Source organism: Tetrao urogallus (genome assembly GCF_951394365.1).
Source record: "Tetrao urogallus genome assembly, chromosome: 20".
Taxonomy (NCBI): Eukaryota; Metazoa; Chordata; class Aves; order Galliformes; family Phasianidae; genus Tetrao; species Tetrao urogallus.
In genome coordinates this window covers 5,943,005-5,965,992 of record NC_136833.1, presented here as the reverse complement: position 1 = coordinate 5,965,992, position 22,988 = coordinate 5,943,005, and the positions used below count along the sequence as shown (strand labels likewise).

General features: G+C 44.0%; 1 protein-coding gene across 1 annotated transcript; it reads right to left on the bottom strand.

The window, feature by feature from the left end:
• Window positions 1-5,596: 5,596 nt before the first annotated feature.
• Window positions 5,597-18,695, bottom strand: FOXN1 (forkhead box N1; the record flags this gene model as incomplete). Its single annotated transcript, XM_079545139.1, has 8 exons — window positions 5,597-5,859; window positions 7,015-7,542; window positions 8,012-8,219; window positions 11,875-11,971; window positions 12,909-13,036; window positions 15,208-15,318; window positions 16,698-17,201; window positions 18,573-18,695. 8 exons carry the CDS (start codon window positions 18,693-18,695, stop codon window positions 5,597-5,599), a joined length of 1,962 nt encoding a protein of 653 aa, XP_079401265.1.
• Window positions 18,696-22,988: the final 4,293 nt, after the last annotated feature.

The following is a 22,988-nucleotide window of genomic DNA, read 5'->3' as shown; positions in this document are numbered from 1 at the left end:
TTGGCAGTTTAGACATAAATGTGCATCTAGGCAATATGCTTTAATTTCTTTCATGACCGAGGGAAAATGGTTCAACGTGTCGCTCTCCTTAGCAAGTGTTTCCTCTCCTGTAACATCCAAAATGTAAAAAAAAAAATAACTTTAAAATGAAATAAACTATTGATCTTAGAGATGGAGGTGCTTGTCCATTCTTTAATGCTATATCTTTGATAGTGTGTGTGTTATTTAACGATAGATTTTTATATTAGAGCATGGAAAGTACATTTTCATTGCTTTTCCTCAATGTTTCAATGCCATTTTTGCCCCAGTGGATGCAACCACCTTCACTTTCAGGCGATGACAGTGCACGTGTAGAAGCTCTTCTGTGGCCTGTAGCTACGTAAGGAGGACAATTAATTCAGGTTTGAAATGGGGTTCAGCCTTCTGATGGGTGAGAATCTTTTGGGGCATAATTACAGTGAATTATTCTCCAAGCTCGCTAACAAAACTCCTGCAGATGGCAGCTTTGCAGCTGGTTGTGCTTTGGAAAACTCTGCCAGCTGCTCTATGGAGAAATGACTTTAGGAGCTGGTGCGACATCGTGATTCGTGTCTCTGCCACGGTGACCAAAGGCAAAACATCTGAAGTGAAGCACAGCCAGCGGAGGTCGTTCCATCTTCATTTTTTGGAGCTGTGTGACGTACCTGCGTTGAACCCTGCAGTGACCTGGGCACAGGTTGGTGGTGGTGTTACTGCTCAGCGGTGGTGGGGATGCACTCCAACTTTGATTTCAAGTGGAGATGTTGGTTGCCCCTCAGGTTTCTTACACTATTAGCTCCATGCACATCGTGCATGCTCACACTGTGCTGTAATTCTGCCATTATTCAAGGGGTTCATCTTCCTGTGACTTAATGAAGCTGGCGCACGAAAGTAATGCGTAGCAAGAAATAAAAGCAGGCAGGGAAGTTGTGATACATGAAATACATAATGATATTTATGTTATGAACGTCAATATATCATGGAGGATTCAAGTTCCAAACATCTTTGGTTTTCCTTCTCCTGCTGAAGGACAGAATGAATTAGAAGAGGGAAATAGCAAACAGGATAAGGTAGCACCTTCGTAGTTCAGCTATAGTGAGTCAGGTGATGGTTCCAGATCAAGAATTAGTGGAGTTTTGCTACATGCTATAAATCAGGTTTGAAACAATACTACGGAAATGTACTTTGCAGCTGAAAAAATAGATGCATAGGGTTCCTGGGGCTGTCTGGTAGGCGACACTTGCAGGAAATCTAAGTACAAGTGTCACCTCTTTGGCAACTATTATTTCAGATAGCATTCAGATTTCTTTAAATCTGAAATGAGAAGCTTTCTTTAAAGCTGAAATGAGAGATTATTTCTACCCAAAGCAAAATCTTGCACCAAAAGCACTGCAGTTTGGTCCATTGGCTATATAGTAATTTTTTTTTCCATAGTGAGGGTTCCTCTTTCTCTCCTCCTTCTTTCTCTCCTCCTTCTTTCTCTCCTCCTTCTTTCTCTCCTCCTTCTTTCTCTCCTCCTTCTTTCTCTCCTTTGCTTTCTTTTTTTTTTTTTTTCCCCTTTGCTTTCTTTTTTTCTTTTCTTCTGATGTTCTAAAGTTATGGAGCTAAAGGTAAACGCCGCAAGCGATCACTCGAACCTGGTGCCTCCAACAGGCACAAACACGCTGGGCTCCTTCATGTGGTTGAAGTTAAATTCTTCAGTAGTTGATGAATGAGATCTTAAATTCTTTGCTCATCCAGGCTGGGCAAATCCCCTTCCCTCATTCTTTGAAAAAAAAAATTACTTCTACTGAAAAACTCATAGCTCACATCATCTTTTCCTAAAAGGCCCTTCCAAGCCCTTGTGCCCACAACGCATGGCACAAACCCTGCGGGCTGCTGCCTCTGTGGTGGTTTTCTGGGGAGGAAAGCAAAGCATAGGAAATACTGCAGGGCCACACCTGCCTCGTTTATAGCTCGTTACTCATCCCCACCCACTGCAGGGCCCTCTGTATTTCCTTCAATGTGCCATTACCAGCACAGCTTTGCCTGCACTGTGCTGAGGTGGTTTCTACTCAGCAGCCCTTCCTCCTTCAAGTCCCCCTCCAGTGGGGCTGGATGTCCCCACCAGCAGTTGCCACTCGTGGGTCCAATGGCTGCCTGGCTGTCAGGTGAGGCCATCAGTCACTGTCCTGCTCCCTCCTGTGCACTGCACCTTACTTGGCATAATTGCTTTCCTGGTGATTAAGAGAACTGAGTAATGCACCTCACGATGACCAAGCCTGGTTGCTTTTGTGGGGAGTAAAAAATCCAACGGTTTTTTTTCTCTTATCTTTGGGTCAGAAATGGGCTCCTGAGCAAAGGGATGCTTTGGTGCTTTGTTAGTCGGCCAGCTGAACCGGCAGCTTTAGCAACCGAGGCTCGTCGCTGTGTGCCAGCCTTGCGCTATCTGCGGAGAAACAATTTGCAGCAAGGTCAGCATGAGCTCAGTCCTGGGAAAGGAATTCTGGCTCTGGAGGACGTGGAGTCACGGAATGATTAAGGTTAGAAAGGAGCTCTCAGATCCACAGGTCCATCCAACGTGCCCACAGCCCTCAGTGCTGCATCCCACAGCCCTGGGACACCTCCACAGTGACCCCAGCAGCCCCCTGTGCAGCCGTGCTGCTGCCACCAATGCTCCTTACGAGGAGAAACTTTCCCTAGTGATCAATAACCATCAATTACCTCAGCCCTGCACTCCAAATGTTTGTTTCATCCCACGTAAGTCAGAGACGTGAAGCGGCGCTGATGTTCTGCGCAGTGCTTTCTCTGCCCCGTGATACCATTAATCACACTGCTAAGTGGCTCAGCGCTGTGCCAAGGCCTTGAGAGATTAAGCTGAAAAGAACAGTATGTAGAAAAGGAAGCGAGCCTTCAGAGGTGATGACTTTATAACAGGAGCAGGGAAACGCATAGCAGGCAGCCTGCTGTGGTCAGAGGTCTGGCAACAGTAAATCTGAGCTCACGTCAAGGAAGAAGAGCCTGAAAGCAGAGTTCAAATATCATTTCTGTTCTTTGCATTTTCTGATGTTGAAATGAAACGCACAGAGTTCAGCTAATAAATCCTAAACTTTAGAGTGCAAATGTTTTCCTAATCGTATGCTGGAGAGGGCAAGAGCGAGCACTTTCTTCTGTTTCATAATGATATATTTTTATGGTAATTAAGATTGTTTTTCTCGCTTGTTTGCATAATGCTGTTGATTCAGGCTGATTAAGCAAACATCATTAACCTCAGACCGGGAGAACTTCATTCTTTTCCCCCTGTATTGGCGCTGCTACTTAAAATGGCCTTTAACGCAGATGTATCTCACAGAGATTTGCAGTGTGTGCACAGTTCTCATTGCACGGTGTAGGTTAGGCTTTTTTTCTTTTAATTTTTTTTCTGGAATTGTAATTTATCATACAAATCTTTCTTCACGTTCCCATATGTCAGTGTTTGTTATTTTTCTATGTGCATGTCATAATCAGTAATGCTGCACTGAAGCAAGCCAATGAAACTCTCTATAGAAGAGCCTAAAGGGAGGGGAGGGAACCCAGATTATTTATATAAATTAATAACTTGCAGTCTTTTTTAATGAATGATTCCTTTTTTCTTAGCGTAAGAAAAATTATGGAATGACTTTTAATTTCTGTCTCGCATATAGAATGCATTGGAAAGAAATAAAGTGCTTAGAATAAATTAGCAATTACATAGGGAGGACAAGCCTTGTTGATACAGTATGGCAAGAAAGTTGTGCAAAAATACAAGAAAAACACGTCAGGGTGTGAATTTCCCTTTCTGTGCTTGACATCTGGTCATTCTTCAAAGGCTTATTACCATGGAAAATAAAGAGTGTATTATGAAGCTTAGGCTTCTCTCTTTTTTTCTCCCCTGGTTGTGATCATGTGTGTGATTGCATGTATAGAATGCATTAGTGCATCTGAAAGAATACTATGGTCTGCTGAATGGAGATCTGAGAATATATGAATTGCTTTCCACTTAAATTAAATCCTTAATGTAGAAAAATTACATATATATATATTTAATATTTATGAATTTTGAGTTTCTGCAGCTCATCCTGGGATTGTCTGTAGTCATGCTCTCAGTATTAATGGGTTTTTCATGTGCCAGTCTCCAGGATTGCTTTGATCACATATACTTTATTACAGTTCTGCTGTGTTTTTAGACTCGTGGAACTTCTTCATGCCCTTCTGGTGTGTTCTTCAGCAATTTAGTGACAGCACTCCCTCTGCCAAGTAGAAATGTTGGGAAGATTGCTAGTTGTGTAGGAATGCAGAGCGAGAGGGGCTCGAGCGTGGCCTTCATGATGAGAGATTATGAGGTTATGTCACACGTATTCTTCCTAAATCTTCTCTATCTGCCTGCCCCTAATCTGATTTTGGTTTAAGTTGAGGCTGGTAGGCATAGCTGAGGGTGTTAGATGTGAACCTGAGTGTAAGTGACCTCCTCTTACCCAACGGCTTTGATGGGTTGGCGTTTGGACTTGGGGATCTGGGAGATCTTCTCCAACCTGAATGATTCTACGAAATGTTAACCTGCTCAGATTCTTCCATGTTTCTGTAGAGCATGAATGGAGATGTCATCCAAGAGAGTGCACTTATGTATTAATTCACATTAGGAGCAGTACGTTACACCAAAGTGTGGGCTAGTTCAACACCAGCCAAGACCCCAGTGGATGCACTGGATATTGACTAGGAGTTGAAATAGAAATGCTCTCCAGATTTGGCTAGCTGCAATCATTATCATTCTCTGTCTTTATCAGAAAAGCATAGTAGAAATTAAAGCAAAATCTTGATTTAATGCTTGAATAGCTCATCTTACTGTTCAGCTCATCTGGACAGCAGGAGAGGAATGAATACAAATGATTCCCAGCCAAGTAGAAATTCTATTAAAGCAGATTTTTTGTTTGTTTGTCTGTTTTATTAAAAAAAAAAAGTCTTAAATTTCTTTTTAAACACAGTAAACCATGGATTTTTCATTAAAGTACATTGGTTGCTTTGGTTCAGTCTGTCAGCAGCTACTCCTTGGTCTTGTAATACTCGTAGGATCTTCGCGTCGCGTTCTTGTTATCAAAACCCAGAAATCCTTTCAAGGAGACGACAAACGTTTTAGTATGAGGATTTTTTGTTTATGCAGTGGTCTTTAGAGGATGGCGTTGACATCGTTGGCTTCGGGAAATAAGTTAGAGTATTTTTTTTTTTTTGCAAGCAGCTTTCATAAAAAATATCTGAAAATCGTTCATTTTCTTCTTATAGTCATTTGTATAGGGAAGATGCAGAGGATGAGTGCCTTAATGGTGTCGACTGGCACAGCAGTTAATAGTGTTATCTTTAAATAGTTTTCTTTTTCTTTTGTTTCCTTTCCATTTTTTCTTTTTTTTTTTTAATTTTTTTTTTCTTTTTTTAAAGTACCTGTAGAAAATTATCACAGTAAGGCTACATATCCTGCAGACGAGTTCTGGAAGGTCTCTTACTCCAGTTTCAGCTCTTGTAGTAGATGTCAGTCTGGCACATGTGATGGCTTGGGCAGTGTGTGGACAGAAAGAACGATAGCTGTGGTTCACATCAGTGCTATAGGTTTGGATCCAGGATTACTCAGGTAGGCAGGAGACACTGTATCCAACTCCATAAAGGCAGAGTAAAGAGTAGTGAGCTGGAGGTCGGGTAGGTTACTGTGTGGGGTTCCATGTGGGATGACGGCTGCGTTGCTGTTCTCCATCTGGCAATGAGAAGGGAAACACTGGGAAGACGTTGGGGATGATGAAATGAGAACCAGGGGGTCCACAGCTAGGCTGTCATCCTTCAGCTCCTCCCAGAGGTTGCCTGGGACAAAACAGAAAGGATTGATTAACTTTCTTTACCTGTGCTTTTTGGAACACCCAAGAAATAGGTAATTATACAGCTACGTGTGCTGCATGTGTAAGTACTCTCAGTCACTTGTGATGGTTTAGTTGTTATCAGCGTGTTTCCATAAAAACATAAATCTTGGAGAAAGCAGAATTAAGAGAATAACTTTGCTTGAAAATTGGCAAGATTCTGTTGCAAATGTATCATAGAATAGTAGAACTACAGGTTCATTAAGGTATGAAAAGACCACTAAGACCACAAGTCCAGCCATCAACCCATCCCCACCATGGCCACTAACTGAGCCCTCAGGAAGTGTAACTTCTTGTTGAAAGAAAACCCTGACTTTGAAAAAGGGAAATTGCCTCTAATTTCTTGTAAGATCCTGAAAGTGAATCTGCAGGTAATATTACTGCCCAACTGGGCTTCTTGTCTTTGTGTGACGTGGCTTATCTGATGGCATGCTGAATTACTGGATGTATGATTTCATGACAAAGAAAAATCAGACATATGATTTGATGCCTCATCCCTGGAGGCATTCAAGGCCAGGTTGGATGGAGCCCTGGGCAGCCTGAACTGGTGCCTGACTTAATTGTTGGCGACCCTGCCTGTGGCACAGGGGTTGGAACTAGATGAGCTTTGGGGTTTCTTCCAACCCAACCCGTTCTATGATGGTTTGGCTTTTTTTTTTCCTAAAGTGCAACAGAAAGTTTCTCATCTTTCCATTAAACGTATCTCAGTGAAAGGACTCGCTAAGGGACTGCAGCAGGGCTGTGTTTCTCATCTTCAACACTGAAGATTTCTTCCTGAGGGACACGGTTAGTGGGCATGGTGGGGATGGGTTGGCAGTCAGTGATCTTTGAGCTCTTTTCCAATCGTAACAATTCTATGATTCTGTGGGTGGGGATGGGTTGATGGTTGGACTCATGATCTTGGAGCCCTTTTCCAACCTTAATGCTTCTATGAGTTAGCATGTTGGAGATGGGTTGATGGTTGGACTCATGATCTTAGAAGTCTTTCCCAACATTAACGATTGTATGATTCCTGGGGGCAGTGGCCAAAATACTGTCACTGTGTTGGGGCTGTGATGTACTACGCCCAAATCTACGCCGTACAACCACCTGGGATCCCTACCTTGGAGATCAAAGTCGGTGAGGGATGGATTCAGAGCATCGATGTCGTTGCTGAGGTCCCCCTCCTGCAGCAGAGGGTCGGGCACCGTGCGGGCCGTGCAGTGCTCTGTCATCACCTTCACGCCGCAGCTCGGGGGGGTCTGGGCCGGCAGTGGGGAGTCCTGGGTGATGCTGGGTTGACCCCGCAGTTCGTTTGGAGCCTCCCCAGAAGGAAACATTGTCTGATGGTCTGGTGGCTGAGGCATTAACGCACTTGAGATTGGAGGGAAGCCCTGTGGGGCGTTGTAGCATGCGGTTTGCTGCCCTCCGAGCAAGTTTGGCAACGTGTTCTTGGCATGGAGAGCTCCTGATGATGTGTGGATGGGATGCAGAGGCTGTGGTACAGAGGAAAGCGAGGGCTCGCCCAAGGAGTGGGGTTGGACTGCCATCTGCCTGGAGAGGGACGCACCTGCAACGCCGTTAGGACTGCACGACATGATGGAAGATCGCAGCTTTTCACCTTTGTCGCCTATCAGTGTGTCAAGCTCTTCTACAAAACAAAGGAAAACGAAATCCATAAGGTATTTCCTGCAGAGCCTGCATCCTCATCGCTTGCAGCCGGGGAATGGGTGGGTGTGATGGCAAACAAAAGCGCTAACCTGTAGGATAATAACTCCAAAAGCTTGAAATGCTCTTCTAAATAATCAGTGCTGAATGTGAGTGAGGAACATTATATTGTCATGTTTAAGGGCTGGGATTTATTGGATAATTTCAATTTTATTCCACAGGACTTAACTGAGTGTTGCTTTAACATCTCACCCAGCGTTGCGATAGAACGCCTTTGTGCCTATTTAGAAGCAAAACCTGCTCTTTAATTCTGCTTTTTTGACTTTATATTAAGGAAAGCATCCTTAAATATTTCCTAAGTAGTGCATAAATGCTGTTGCACGGCTTGGTGTGCATTGCAAAGCAAGTTGTGGACTGCAGCTTGAGAACGACCACACTCACTTATTACCGACCTGGCTTTGCCATACTCTTCCTCACAGCCACCGGATCTTTCCTCTTCCATTTCTGCAGCTCCTCCTGCATCTTGTCAATCTTGGCCGGGTTCAGAGCCCACAAACAGCCTTTCCGAGAAGAGTTGCCTGATTTGTTTTCAACTTTCTCAAAGCATTTGTTCAAGGACAAGTTGTGGCGCACGGAGTTCTTCCAGCCATCCGGGGCTGTCTGGAAACACAAAGCCAATCTAAGAATGGTTTTTCAAGGAAAAAAAAGCAATCAATTCTCTACGTTATGAAACTGGTAAAAAAAAAACCAAAACCAAAACAAAAAGAAAGTTATTCTTATGCCCAAGTGGACTAATTGTGTGCCTTACAACTGAAATATGGGTTTCTACACTTGATTGCTACACTTTTTTTGCTTTACGCTTATCTTAAAGCCAGTGGTGGAAGCTGGGGGGTTCTTTAAACCTCACAGTGCATTGAAGTGATTCTTCCATTTGTATTTTCTGGTTTCTGCTCAAGCAAAATTCCATCCTTACTCTGAGGACAGTTTTGCAAGAAGGAAAAAGAAGCTGCTTATCACACTGAGATGCTGCATATGAGCGTGCTGGTCTGTATCATAGGATTCCTATGGTGGATTCCTGATGGGTCACTTCCTTGTCTTCTACAGAAATTCCATACAGTCATAGAATTCTATAGGAATTCCATAGAATCATAGGATTCTGTAGATTCTAATGAAATCTGACCTCTGGATTCTTCCATTGGAACATTAACTCCTTGTCCCCCGAGGCAGACCTTCGCTACAAGCTGGACAAGACCACATTTTCCATTTCTGACAAATTCCCATGAATTTAATACTTCCTTCTTCATTCAAAATATTGCTTAGTTGCGAAAGCTGAACACGTGTCATCTGCTACAACAGGAAGTATTTGCCTTTCCCAACAGCACCGTTTCTACCCTTTTGTCCACCTGATGTCAGCATTTCACCGTTCTGTTGGCCAATCCCGTAGGTGAGTCAACCTGCAATTCTGTTATTAAAAAATCAGTATAAAAACCCAACCCAAGCCCTTACAGCCCTTTCTGCTATAGGGTAAGATTGAAGATGAGCGGGGATGCGTTGGCACAGCTGCCCATGGAGGTGTTCAGGAACCAAGGAGACGTGGCACCGAGGGCTGTGGGCACAGCGGGGTGGGTTGGGGTTGCACTTGGGGATCCGAGAGCTTTTTTCCAACCCAAATGATTCGGTGGTTCTACCATGACCGTTTTTTGCCCCTTGCAGATCGCATCCAAGCAGCTTTCTGCCACCTCCAAAAGCAAATTCGACTTTCTCCAAGGGAAGGTGTGCAATTAGCTGCTGCCTGGGAGAGCGCTCACACTCCTGGCCGTGTGTGCGAGGCTGCACCAACCTCTGTCTGTATCTAGACGGGATAATTAGTGTTTCTGCTCGGCGCTGGGAGTGGCGTGTGTTTCTCAGAGGTTTTCAGATGTGTGGGGGTGTGAATGGTGAGATCGTTTTAGGAACGTAAAAGCAAAAAGTACACGGATTTATTCCGGGGAGCGCTGCCAAGGGTTGAACAGGTTCTTGCACTAAACTCGGGACTGCTGAGCAGTGAGAAATAGTTGTTTACCTAGCTGAGCCCTGAAGGAATGCTCCAACACAGCGTTAGAAGTACTGCTCTGTCACCAGTTTTTATTTTCACATTCGATGCTCGGTTAATGAACTGAGCTCTGCCTGCTGGAGCTGCCATTGTACAGTTGGAGTTGTTTTGCTGCCGTGATTTGGCCACCCTTGCTTCCAGAGCAGAGTGGAAGTTATGTGGAATTAGGTTCCGTTGGATCTTCCCAACCTCTTGGACCACTGGAAATAGCTCAATTAATGAGATGAAAGCTCAGCGTTCAACTCTCTAATTGCACTGAAGCAGAAAAAAGGATGATGAGCCAAAAAAGGTCGTTGTGCAGACCCATTGATCCCGACAGCCTCTTGAAGTTTAAAGAGTTCAGTGATCTTGCAAAACCCTTTCTCTTTAAATCTAGGTCTCAAGAGAAGGGAGAGGTACATCAAAGAGTAATTCACCTTCAGCTGTGTAGATTATTATTATTATTTTTTTTTTTGGGACGTAGGAGTTGGATTGCTCTGTTTCAACTAGAAATGAGATTGTTGCATCATAGAAACTAAATTTGCTGTGGCAGCGAATACGAGTTAATTTGACTAGGCTTGTATCATCTCATGTCTCCCAGCAAGATTCTACACACACACTTGTGCTCTCCTTCAGTTCTGCTCTAATTGCTTCCCCTCCCCCTGGTGAATCCTGCTGTTTGCCGAGTTCTGTAGCACCAGCATGAGGCTGTTTGCTGATTTCTATATTATTTTATCTTGTTAAAGTCTCTCCAAAATATGGTTTTTGTCATATATTGGTAATTCCATGGGCTGCCTTAAAGACCGGCCGGAGGTAGGGCTTAGTCCTTATAAGCACATTTGCTTATTCTGTTCTTAATTTAATGATGTTTGGGATGAAAATATTCAATTGTTTGGCTGTATTTCTAAGTAAAATGAAAAAAAAAAAAAAAAAGGCAGAAAAAAGTTGCAAAATTTGGACTGTTCCAATAATAACACCAGCACCATTCTTTGCCTATATTGCACATGGAGGCTGTGACCTCATTCCCACTGACTTATAAATAATGGAAGAAAAAGCCACGAGGATCTGCAAGAAGCCCTCCCATATAACAGATGGGTTCTGATGAGTGAGAAGAGCAAGGTTTGGATTAGGGCTAAAACAGTTATTTAAAGCTGTGCTGTAAGATAGAGGAGAAGCAACTTCAGTTTGGTCTGGTGAACTGCTATGGGCACCGCTATGCCTGTAAAACTGATTTTAGTAATCCCACTTCTCCACTTGAAACTCCTCCATGCTGTGTTCCTAGAAGATGGTAATGTGCTTTCTTACCCTCTGACTACTGGCACGTTTAATTGATTTTTTTTAATTTTTATTGCTATTTATCCTCAGTACCACTTGACATTGCTGTATAATTGTATCAGGACATTTGAATCAGGATATCTGAATCGTCTTTCTGTAGCTGCATTAAATCTATTTGATTGCTGCATGCTTATTTGCAATAGGAAGCACAACAGCCTTGCATTGCTTTGGTTTTAGGTCTTGCTAACAGCTGTAGGCTACTTGCTCTGGACATTTAGCAAGACTTTTTGGGGCATCAGCAAGAACAAAGCCCTGTGTAGAGCAGCAGCCAGCAATTCAATTACAGCTCTGTTCAGATCTAACTGTAATCCCTCTGCTCTGGGGCTGCATGCTGACTAATCTCTTCCCACCTGCATCCCAAGTGCAAGAAGCCATTTGCTCTTACAGCACGGATTTAAATCTCAATAGCATCTGGTGCAAGCTGTGCATCCATGCCTTCACCATCATGACCGTGTAATTATGAGCTTAGTACCATTTATCACATCTTATACTTTTCCTTTTACAGGGCATGCCAGAGATGAAGTTGCCCAAGATGACATCCCAGCTCCAGAACGGAGCAGCTGATGGAGCTGTGGGTGACCCTCCTCACTGCAGGGAGTGGGACCTGATGGCCTTTAAAGGCCCCTTCCAACTCAACGATTCCATGAAGATATCCCCATGCCTCTGCTTCCGTGATTTTGGAGGTACTGTAATGGCGAGGGAAGCCATAGGACCAGTTCTGCCTGTATCTGAGAGGAAGGGATGATGTTGTTTTTAGAAATATTTATCCCTTTTACGAGCTGTTAGTGAGGAGTGGCTGCTTGTTATCTGTGCAAGCTCCAAGTTGGAGCTGTTCTTAATAAACTTTTGTGTTAAGTTGCACTACACACTGCACTATGTGCATACATCCTGCCTAGGCACAGAACTCACCTTGAAGTAAGGAAAGTGCTCTGTCATGAAATTGTAAATCTCGCTGACTGGCAGACTGCCCGTCTTGCTGTTTTTGAGTGCCATGAAGATCAGGATGCTTTGGGGAGAGAAAGAAAACTGTTTTAGCTTGTCAGGAAATACAGTGTTTGTCTCAGAGCTTGTGATGACCGTGGCTTTCACTCCCATACAATGGATCAGGTTGGATATTGGGAACAATTCACTCTCCAGATGAGTGGTGATGCAGTGGAACGGCTGCCCAGGGAATGGTGGGCTCACTGTCCCTGGAGGTGTTCCAAAGCTGTGGGGATGTGGCACTGAGGGATGTGGTCAGTGGGTATGGAGGGGTGGGTTAGGGCTGGGCTTGGATCTGAGAGCTCCTTGCCAACCTGAATGGATCTATGGATAATGCTGATAGTTCCCACTCAGCCATAAGCAGTGCATTACTCTTAGATGTAATGGTCAAAGTCCATGCAGGATGTGAATGGCTCATGTCCAACACGAATTTCAAGTAAAATGATGGAAAGTGGAGTCAAGACCTTGAGTCCTGGCTGTGTTTTTTAAGGTTGTGCTTCAGTGCTTACACTGATAAGGACGCATGGAAAGTATCAAGCTGAGTGGCAGAAGGTATAACTAAAAATTGCCTGACCTGCTTCACTCGAGTGATGGCTGGGGGCTAATCCTATGTGATAAGCAGCATATCTGATGTGTTTTCTGGACGCTTCCTCACCCTTAATGGGGAATTAAATAGCACCAATACAGGTCCTGCAAAGACACCTAATTGTGATTAGTCTTAGGCTGATTTGCAGCACCCAAGACTTTGCATTAGGAAAAGGCCTGGCTTTTCTTCTTCACATCATCTCATTTCCCTCTGCTTTGGCCCCAGAGTCTGGAGCACGCTGTGATTCATACAAGCAGGACAGAGCACACTGGGAACAGGATAGGGAAGCACCTTGTTGCAAATTACGCCAAAAATATGCTGTGGGCAAACAGTGTGTTACCTGCAGCATCAGGAGTTGAAAAAAATGCTTTCTCACCTGTAGGAGTAGATGGGCTTGGGAAATAGAGGCTGCTGGGATTCTTGAGTGCTTTGAGGAGCAATCCTTTGGTAGGGGTAGTGCGAAGAGGTGATGTAGGTCACCGGGTAGCTGCCTCCTGATGGGTACTGGGGAGACAACAAAGATGTCACATGGCTTGGCAACAAGTTCTCAGAATGCTTCTTTCTTTATAGAGATACTAAGCTTTAATTCTGAGGATATTGTCCTCTACCTGTGTTTAATAGCTGTTATGCAAAGGCAGAACTGAAGTCTGTCTAGCACGGTATTGAAAAGCACTGGTGCTGCTAAGAAGGAGGAGAAGCTGGAGAGGAATGGGCTGGGATGTCGGCTGCTACCAGTTTTGTTGCAGTGAGTTCCATGCTAAAGAACTGTTTATTATTGCCCATTATTCTTCTGAGTACTTGTGGAAAATGGGTCGTTGTACCCTATCTATCATCTCCAGATCATGCACAGTCGTATAAAGAGTTTACTCCTTTGGCCATCCCTTTAATGGCATCTCTTCAAGAGATCTCCAGGCATGTCCAATTCTCAATGCACTCAGTGATGGATGGCCCATCACGAAGTCACCCTGATAGAAATACACCGGTGCAAAAAAGCTGGCAGCTCAAAGGAAATACAGCATGTGCCTTGCCTTGATTGCAACACGGTTTCTGCCAGTGTGCTCCATTTCCTATCGCAGCGGTTGGTCACGTATTGTTCTGTTCTGAATTGCAGTTCCAACCTGCTGGCAAGCAGCTTTCAAGAACAAAGAAGCGCTGCCCCACGGAGCTGAGATACCATCAGTTGGCTCCTGGTGTGGCGAAGGCTCCCGCTCAACTCGCAGTTGGTAAGAGAGGAATTTCTGCCTCTTACAGCTGAATCTTTCCAGATGCCAAGGGTAGGGCATGGCCAAAATTAGGAATCGTGTCACAGGCTATTAAAAATCTGCTTGCGTGCCTTTGCTGGTGCTCAAAGGTTGCTGAGCCATGTTCTGGTGCGGTGCTGCTCACCTCTACAAGCCCTGTGTCATGAGTTTTTATGGTTCCTCTGAAGACTCTAATATAGATTTTTCAGAGTCATCAAGAAAATTTTCCTGGTAATTAATTTATACATCTTAGTTTCTTCCTGCCATTGGTTTCAGTGCCTCTTTGAAAGGGTTCTAAGAAGGAACTGGCTGGGATGTTGCTACCAAAAGCAAGAACTGGGTGTTTTCACAATGATTTCTGTTTTATTGGTCTCATTACTCCTTTTTGAGGGAGCAAGGAGGGGAATGGTCTGGTACGACTGGCTGGAGCTGGTTCTGCTGGATGAAAGCTGTCCGTGTTTTATGGTGGGTGGGTTGGTGGCTCCAGCAGTGTCTGCCACTTCTTTCAGGTCCATAAGAAGTAATTTTCCAGCTGAGTCACCATTTGTGCTGTGTCCAGCAAAGGGGAAGGTGAGGCCACTTTATCGTTTGGACTGAGTTAATGAAGGAGTTGATCTCTCTCATCCCTTAATGAAAAGAGAAGTGTAGTTGCTCCAGGCTAGGGGGCTGTTCTGAGTTTAACTCCATAGTGATTTAAGCTGTCCGTTCCATTCACATTTGAGAGGTAAAACATTAATACTTGCAAAAGGTGTTGTTCCATTTCTTCTGTCATGTGTCACTGCTCATCTCCTAGCATCTGACACTGGCACACGGACAGCATCTCAGCCTGTCATGACTTTACCTGCTGATACCCCTCACTTTCCTTTCATTAGTAGAATCCGTTGCCATGCTTTCATAACATCAAGTAGCACAAACTCTGACCAAAGCCTGCTGCTGGAGGAGAGCTGTCACTCTGCCAACCTGCAGGTGGATGGGAGACTTTCTCCTCCCCGCGATGCTTGTTGTGTCTTGCCTAGCAGTTCCCAGAAGACAGCTGTAAGGTTGTGGGGTTTTTGAGTGTGCTTAATGCAGATGGGTAGTAACATCACTGATATCAAAACAGCAGTGAAGAGGGAAGCGTGCTCACTTCATTGATATGTTTTGTATATATGTATATAGCCTTAATATTGTGCACTGTCATGCATCAGCACTGTAGTCAGTTATGCTTCAGCTGAATACTCTTTCACTGGGGATGATACAGGAGCCAAAAGATTGCAGAGGAGATGGATGAGCCACCAAACTCAGGGAGCATCATCTTGCTGTTGTTTACTTTAAAAGGAGGTGTTTTCATCTATTTTTTGGGGGGGTTGGGGAAGGGAGGGAGTTGTTCCTGTGGCTACTATATGGCTATAGCACAAGAAACAGAGCATTTTTGGTTCAACATACGGTACTGACCTGATGGAAGGGATGTGAGGAGCAGTACATCTGCTGCACTTGGGGCTGATAGCAGTACAACCCAGGCTGCCCTTCCAGAGGGGATGTCCTAAGCTTGAGGTCTGAATCCTGCTAGAAGATATTTAAGGAAAGTATTGTTAGAGAGAACACCTCAGTTTAATGCCATCAGTTGCTGTCCTGACTTGTCTTTCATTGTACCTTATTACCATCCTCTGGTCATCCCAGTGCCACATCCAGTATTAACAACAGTTTGTGCTATTTTGGTGACCATAAGATGATGTTTTGGTCCAGAAATATCAACTTGCCAGCAGCCTGTAAGCTGTGTAGGAGCTTAGAAGTTGCTCTTTGTTGGAACCAGTGGAGGCATGAATGAGCAGTTGGTCTGAGCAGTCAGAGGCACTTCGGGTAGGGCACATGCAGTGCTAATTTTACATTCTTTGCAGCTTTGAATTTGGGAAGAAAATGGGATTTTTCTCATCAGCTGTGTACAGCTTTTGCATTAACCTCAAATCAGATGAGGTTATATTATTATATCCAGGAAACAGGAGGTTCATATCAATTTCATCCTTAGTGTGAGTAGCTTGGAAACGTCCCCCATCCCTTGCTAAATCGTCTTAGTTCATTTAGAGATTATTTTTGTTTCTTTTTTACCCCCCTTTATTTCAGTAACCCCGCAATTCTTTGTCTCAAAACCAGTCCAGAGCCAGTGATCAGGGCCCTCTCCTGGCAGGTTTGCTCACTGGTTGTCTGCACGAGATGATGAAGGTAGGGTTTGCAATTTGGATCATAGCAGAGGTACCTTGTAGGGATACCACCACGTGCTGAGTGACTCCTCATGCCTTCACACAGTACATACCATAAACAGACTTTGTACTTAGTTTTAAGTGAGTAGAACTGATATCTAAGAGCTTCCCTTGTTGCCAAGAAAAATGCAGGTCAGCAAAGGCACTGTAAGAAATCGGTGCCTGTTCTCAGATGCACACGTCCTCAACAAATCACAGGTTGGAAAAGAGCTCTAAGATCATCCAGTCCAACCATCCACACAGCACCAATGCTGCCTGCTGGCCACGACCCTCAGTGCCACATCTCCACGGTTCTGAACACCTCCAGGGATGGGGACCTGGGGACCCCACCACCTCCCTGGGCAGCTGTGCCATGCTTGAAGAAACACCATAAAATCCTGTCCCTTGAGGGTGCTGATTGATGACAGTGGTATCAAACCTGCTGTCAGGACGGGTTTGAATTTTTAAGGCTCCTGTCTACTGGAAAATCCTTTGCTCATATCCACCTTTCAGGTAATTGTTTTTCAGAAGGAAAAGGATTAAGACAGAGAACTCTGGCAAATAAATACAGATGTAGGCTAGAGCCCACGACAGACAACTTCAGAAGAGATTAAAATCTATGTAGTCGCATTGAGATAAAATAATTCCAAACGCGTCCTTATTTTCCCAATTAAAAACAGCAGAAAAAATAATAGAAAATACACTGACCATGACTTGTGGACTGTGATCTTGACCTGTGGTGCTGTACTGGAGGCTGTTACACCACGGCTGTTCGGAGGAGATGTTTGGAAGGTGTGTTGGAAATGACTCTGACTCATCAGGGCCCGTAGATCCTGGGAGACCCTCAAAACCCTCAATACTTCTGGTGCTTTTGAAAGATGGACCTTCAGGTGGAAGGGCTTGCTGTGCTTCCTGGAAGACGTCCTCACTGATCTGCCTCTTGTAGGGGTGAAAGGGGTTCCTGCTGCTCTTGAGGAACCTGTCGTAGTTTCCTACAGTGTTTTCCTCATAACTGTACCGCCGGAATTTTTCTGTGCTGAAGGAGACCTGAAATTTGTTCTTGCTGCAGTGAATCCCTTGGCTGGGGGGATATCTCCCAAGGAGCTGATCCTGGGCTGGAGATGCAGGGCTGGGGCTGTGGGAGGACTCGGAGCTCTTCCTTTCTGTCCTGCTGTCTGATTCGTACGGTTGGCAGCTGTAACTGGGATTATCCTGCAACGAATCGTTGGCATTTGTTTAGGGTTAGGTCGAACAAATATTTTTCCGGTACGTAGAAAATGTGCATTATTGACGATAATTAGAAAATTACTAGTCCTGCCACCTCCGCACAGATAAACTTGGAAAGGTTTTTCTCATTACCTGGTGTCCGAACCTGTTTAAAGGTAAGTTGATAGAATAATTAAGAAGGCTGAAATAATCCTAATCTGTCAACTATCCGTGGAAAACAGGATGTCATAGGCAACTTTTGCCTTGCTGATCTGTCTGTTGTTCCAGAGAGAAGATGATGTGTGATCAAATGATGAAAGATTAAATGACAGGAATATGGTAAGTGCAAATCCTGTCATACACAAGTTTAATCAAATGGGCTTGAGCTCGTTCTTTGTGTTACACGTTGCTAGATATGTTAGCAGTTACATCACTTCCTCTCATTAGTGTAACCACACTCATTCCATGAGCCATGGAGGGTCTGGGCAGGCAGCTTCACCTCCTTCCTGTCTCATCTCCTCCCTTCCCTTTTGTTAGCAAAATGGAATTAACAACTACTCAAGAACTCTTTAATCTAGAGGGGAAAGGCTTAACAAGAACTGGTGTCTGGGTCCTGGAGCTGAACACATACAGCTTAGAAATTATGCATATTTTCCCTGACATCAATGGTGAGTAACATCTTGGATGCTTTTTGGGAAGACACGGCTGAAGTCAAGAGCAGGTTATTATGTTCAGTGAAGGGAAAACAATCACAGAATCTCAGAATCATTCAGGTTGGAACATTTACTCTGGAACAGGCTGCCCAAGGAGTCTGTGGATGCCCCATCCCTGCAGGCATTCAAGGCCAGGCTGGATGTGGCTCTGGGCAGCCTGGTCTGCTGGTTGGCGACCCTGCACATAGCAGGGGGTTGGAACCAGATGATCATCATGGTCCTTTTCAACCCAGGCCAGTCTATGACTCTATGACTAGAAAAGACCTCCAGAATCCTCATGTCCAAACCCAACCCACCCCATAATGCCCACTGACCACGTCCCTCAGAAGTTTTTCCTAATATCCAACCTGAACCTTGCCTGGCATAACTTGAGGCCATCTCCTCTTGTCCAATTGCTGTTGTTTGGGAGAAGGGGACATAATGTACAGTGATATACAAAAAATAAGGTCAGATTATCAAATAGTCCCTTTTCCCCTCTTTCCCTCTCTAAATTCCAGTTGTTCTTACAGGAGAACATGAAAAGGAAACACGGAAGAACCAGTTTTCAAGAAATCTGCAGAGTGGAACATGGTAGAGTTTTTTCATTTGTATCCATGTGGGTTTGTGGGTCTGTCTGAGCTCGTACCTCTGGGGGAGGAGAGCAGCAGTGATCCATAGCACTCACCGTTTGCTGAATTGGGGATACTGAATCCCCCGGTGTCTTCATGAGGTCCTCTTGTTGGTCCCTTTCCAAAGTGTCCGAAGAAGAAAATTTAATATTAGATTGATCCTGAAGTAGTGAAACCATTACCAAATCCACTTCCGATGGAAATTCTGTTGTAACGAAGGAAAATGGCAATCAGTACTTTCTAAAACTGAAAAATGGAAAAGAAACCATCTTGTTACAGTGTTGGGCATTCTGCTGGGCAATGACCTATTCCAAGAGTAGAGGTATCCCTAATCTGAATTCTTCTTTTAGCTTTCAGAGAAATGTTATCTAGGCATAATTGCAATGAAATATGATACAGTATTATGCAGTTTTACCACTGTTCTTAATAGAAATAATTCCTTTTTTTTTGCCTTTTTAAGTTAATAAAAATGCAGCACTGTGGATTTGAGAAAACTTAGCAATATTGCTTTACTGAGAATTATTAACTGTCATTGCTTTTAGTGGGACTACATACAACAAAGGAGTTTGTTCCTATCGTTACTTAAGAGTGATGAGTACCATCAGCTCATGGTTTTGCTTTTTTCTGGTATCAGTGCCTTATGTTCTGCACAATTGAAATCTCAAGTGTTTAAACGAGTTCCCAAACTTTGATCTTCAGATATTTCAGACGCATCTAATGATATTTGTCAGAGTAAGATGGATGGATCTGATCTTCTAGAAGCTTGTTTGCCATTGGTTTTTCTGTAGTCCTTTTCACTGTAAATTCACAGTAAGACTGCAATGGCACAACTCAGATTTCAGGGGTATAAATCAAGGGAGAAAGGCACTTGAGGGGTTAATTCACAAAGTCTTTGCCACGTGTTGAAATGGCTGTTAGGTAAATAACTGAAGGGGTTATCGGGCTTGGCTAACAAAGATTATCACTGAAAAATGTGGAAAATCTGTTTTGCTTTTACAGTTCAAAGAGAAATCTCTATTTATGATGAGTTAGACTGCACTGCCCAAGGGGATAAAGTACAATGGGGCTTGGAAATCGCATATAAGACCTTGAGTGTACAGGAAAGAGATGATGTGAGCTAAAGTTCACTGTGTTTTGGGCACAGGCCCCATTCCCAGTAGCTGAGCTGGAGGTTGATGAGGAGATATACATAAAACTCCTCTTGAAAGGAGCAGGTGGGAAAACTGACAACTTGGAAATATGTGCACATGTATATTTGTAATTGTTCCAGGCTGTCTGTCCTCTTAATGCAGTTTTCTCACTGATCTCCAGGTTATATAAAGCTGTATCTGACCTCTCCTTTATACTGCAATTTTTCAACCCCACTGCCTAATTTGTGGTCTTAAGCATTAGAATTTCATTAAGCTTTTGTGCAGTTACAAGTCCTGCCTAATGGCTTTTCCACTGCAAGAGACGTTGGACAAATGCTCACAGATCAAGAAAAGGGAAGAGCTTCCTTGCAAGAAATCAGAGAAAGTAACAGAATAAGAAAGTCAAAAAGCTTTGATTGCAGAGAGTAATAATGGTTTTCTCTTCCCATTAGTTTTACCACCAGAACCAGAGCAAAAGCACTGGCTAAAGGGTGAACTGGGCACGTCAGAAATAGAGTATGTCATGGCTATTTGGAGAGTTAATACAACGTGGACCAGGAAAGCCAAATTATTATTGTCTCCCCCCTCCAAGTATTTTGCCAGGCTCTGTTTATTAATTTTATTTTATCATCTCATGGAGGCTGATAGGAAAGGAGGAGTCTTACTGGCCTTTTAATGCTGTAATAAATCTCTCTGCGTAGTGAAGGTGTTATTAGATGGGAAGTAGCCTTGTCCTGATGCAAGGTCAAGCTGATAACCTGCACTTAGTGGTGATCTGCATTGCTACTGCGGGGTTTTGAAAAGAGATTCCAGACCACATACTGACTTTCTTCTATAAGGGAGAAGAACTTGTGGTCATTGGAGGCTGTCAATAGCGGGGGATGCAATAAATCATTTGCAAAAAAGTCATGCAACTGCTACTGGGAGAGAGAACCTGAGGAAACCGTGGGTTGCCAAGATGTGGGACTTGTGAAAGAAAACAATGATACTTTGATTTGGAAAAAGGAAAGTGACTGTCCCAGATGTAGCTGGAACCGTTTCTCCCAGCCCATGTCATTTCACTGCTGTAAATGTTGCGTGACAGTTCTGGCTCCTGTTAGAGGATAACTATCTTCAAAAGGAAAGAAAAAAAAAAAAAAAGAAATTAGTGAGAAACTGTAACCTCAGCTGAGCGTGTGGACAAGCGAGGGAGCAGCTGACCTATTAGCTCTGCATGACTGGAGCCCCGTGGCACCCATCCATCGCTCAAACAATCCCTTTTTGTGCATTTCTGGACATCAGAAGGCGTTTTGCCGACGATGCATTTCTCCAGAGCTCAGCACTAGGCCGTGTAACTCATCAGAGCTGCTCCGAAGCTGTACCTTACTGTAAATGCCCCCTCCATCCCTTGGGGCTGAGATCAGTTTTCATGAGAGGAAGGTGAGCTTTGGATGTTCCCCAATTTGTAATTCATCCTGCATGCATGCCTGAGGCAGCTCTCTGCTCCGCGCCTGACTCGGGTTGTGTGATCTCCTCTGCCCCCTCCCCACAGCACTAAATCATCTCTTTCCTCTCCAAGTCACACCGTTGGGTTCCAACCCAAGAATGAACAAACTACCTGGGATTTCTTTTTTCTTCTGCATTCTGCTTTTAAGTTTTGTAGATAAAAATCTGCACCCAACAGTATCACGTTCCCAATAATGTCCTGCTGTTGTAGAAGCGACCAAAACCTTTTGAGTAAAACTTGCCGTGCGTACGGGGATCTTTCTGTGGGAAATCTTTGGGTGAAAAAGGCACTATGGATGAGAATCAGAGTTTTTATGGCTTACAACAAACACAAGACCTTCTTTCTGAGCTTATACCCAACAGACTCGCACCAAATGTTGTTCTGGATCCTGGCTGCGGGTAGCTGTGTATTGTCACTAAGCCTTGCTCTGCTTTTAGAAAACATTTTCAGGAGCAGAATTTCAGTCTATACACCATGGTACTGCATGTAGTTGTGCCATGTTGGTTTCTTACTGTTTTCTTTCTTCTATTTCTGGTACATTGTTGTTCCTTGATGATAGGAACTACACCTTTCCAACAGCACCAGTTAACCTAATGAAAAAAGACATTAGCTCTCCCTACCAGCTTTGCAACTCTGGTATTTCCTAAACCCTATCCTTTGCATACTCCATCCTATTTTCTGGATGAATGATTGTGCTGTTTCCTGAATGAGCAGTATGAAATTTCATTGCCTTATATAAGACATCTAAGCATGAAGTCAGACTTGATTCCAAGAGTTAAAGTTGTTAATATGATACAGAAACTGTGATTCTTTCATGAATAACCAACTCGGTTGGCAGGTAAAACTAGCACATGAGATAACGGCAAAGCGTGTTTGTGGGCTGATCACAGCGAGTAAGTAACTGAATTCAGAGCAAATGGGTCTGCAGTGGATCTGAGGAGTGGCACAGATACAAGAAGACCATCTTTTTTCCCCTTTGGTGTCCCTTTCTCCTGTCATTTTGTAGCTTGTCTTCTCCTAAGTATTTATACTTTCTCTTTCCACTCCCTGCAATATCCGTGTCGCGTTGCTTTCTTTCATTTCCTTCATTTAATCAGTATCAGTAAAACGCCCCATCCCTGGAGGTGCCTAAAGCCATCCTGGGTTGGGGCCCTGGGAGCCTGAGTTGGTGGGGGAGCAATGGGGTTGGAACTGGGTGATCTTCAAGGTCCCTTCGGACCCAAACCATTCTATGATACTTCAGATATTTTCCAGTGGATCCTTTTCCCTTCTACTATGACAAGTCTACTTTCTGGTTTCCAAGTGATCCAAGGGCAATTCACAATATTTTCTATTAAGAAGTGCTTTTTTTTCCCCTACAGTTCACCGCCATATTTTAATCAAAATGCAAGCTGCTGATTTCAGAGACGAACGCTGAGAGATGGTGTTGGATAGAGCTTCAAAAAATGTGAGTACCGCTGAGCTGCACAACAAGGAACGTGGGTCAGGAATTGTTGGGAACCTCATAGATAGCATACAACGTGTGGTAGCCCTGTTGTTCTCTGCTTCTTGCATCACAGAATTGTAGGGAGCAAAATCACAGAATCACTGAATTGTAGGGGTTGAAAGGGATCTCCAGACATCATCGAGTCCAACCCCCAAGTGAGTATGCCAGTGAGGTGAACCCCATTAGTATAAGATGCTCTCCTGATGTACTTATTGATAGCTTTCGAGCTGTACGTGTGTGTTGTACCCCATTCATCCCATTTGGAAACACGACGTAGGGGAAAATAGGGGACACATGGCACGGCTCCTCCAGTAGCCCCATCATTTACGTTACGTTCCTTTTCTCTCTCGGTGAGTCACGCTCATCTCCC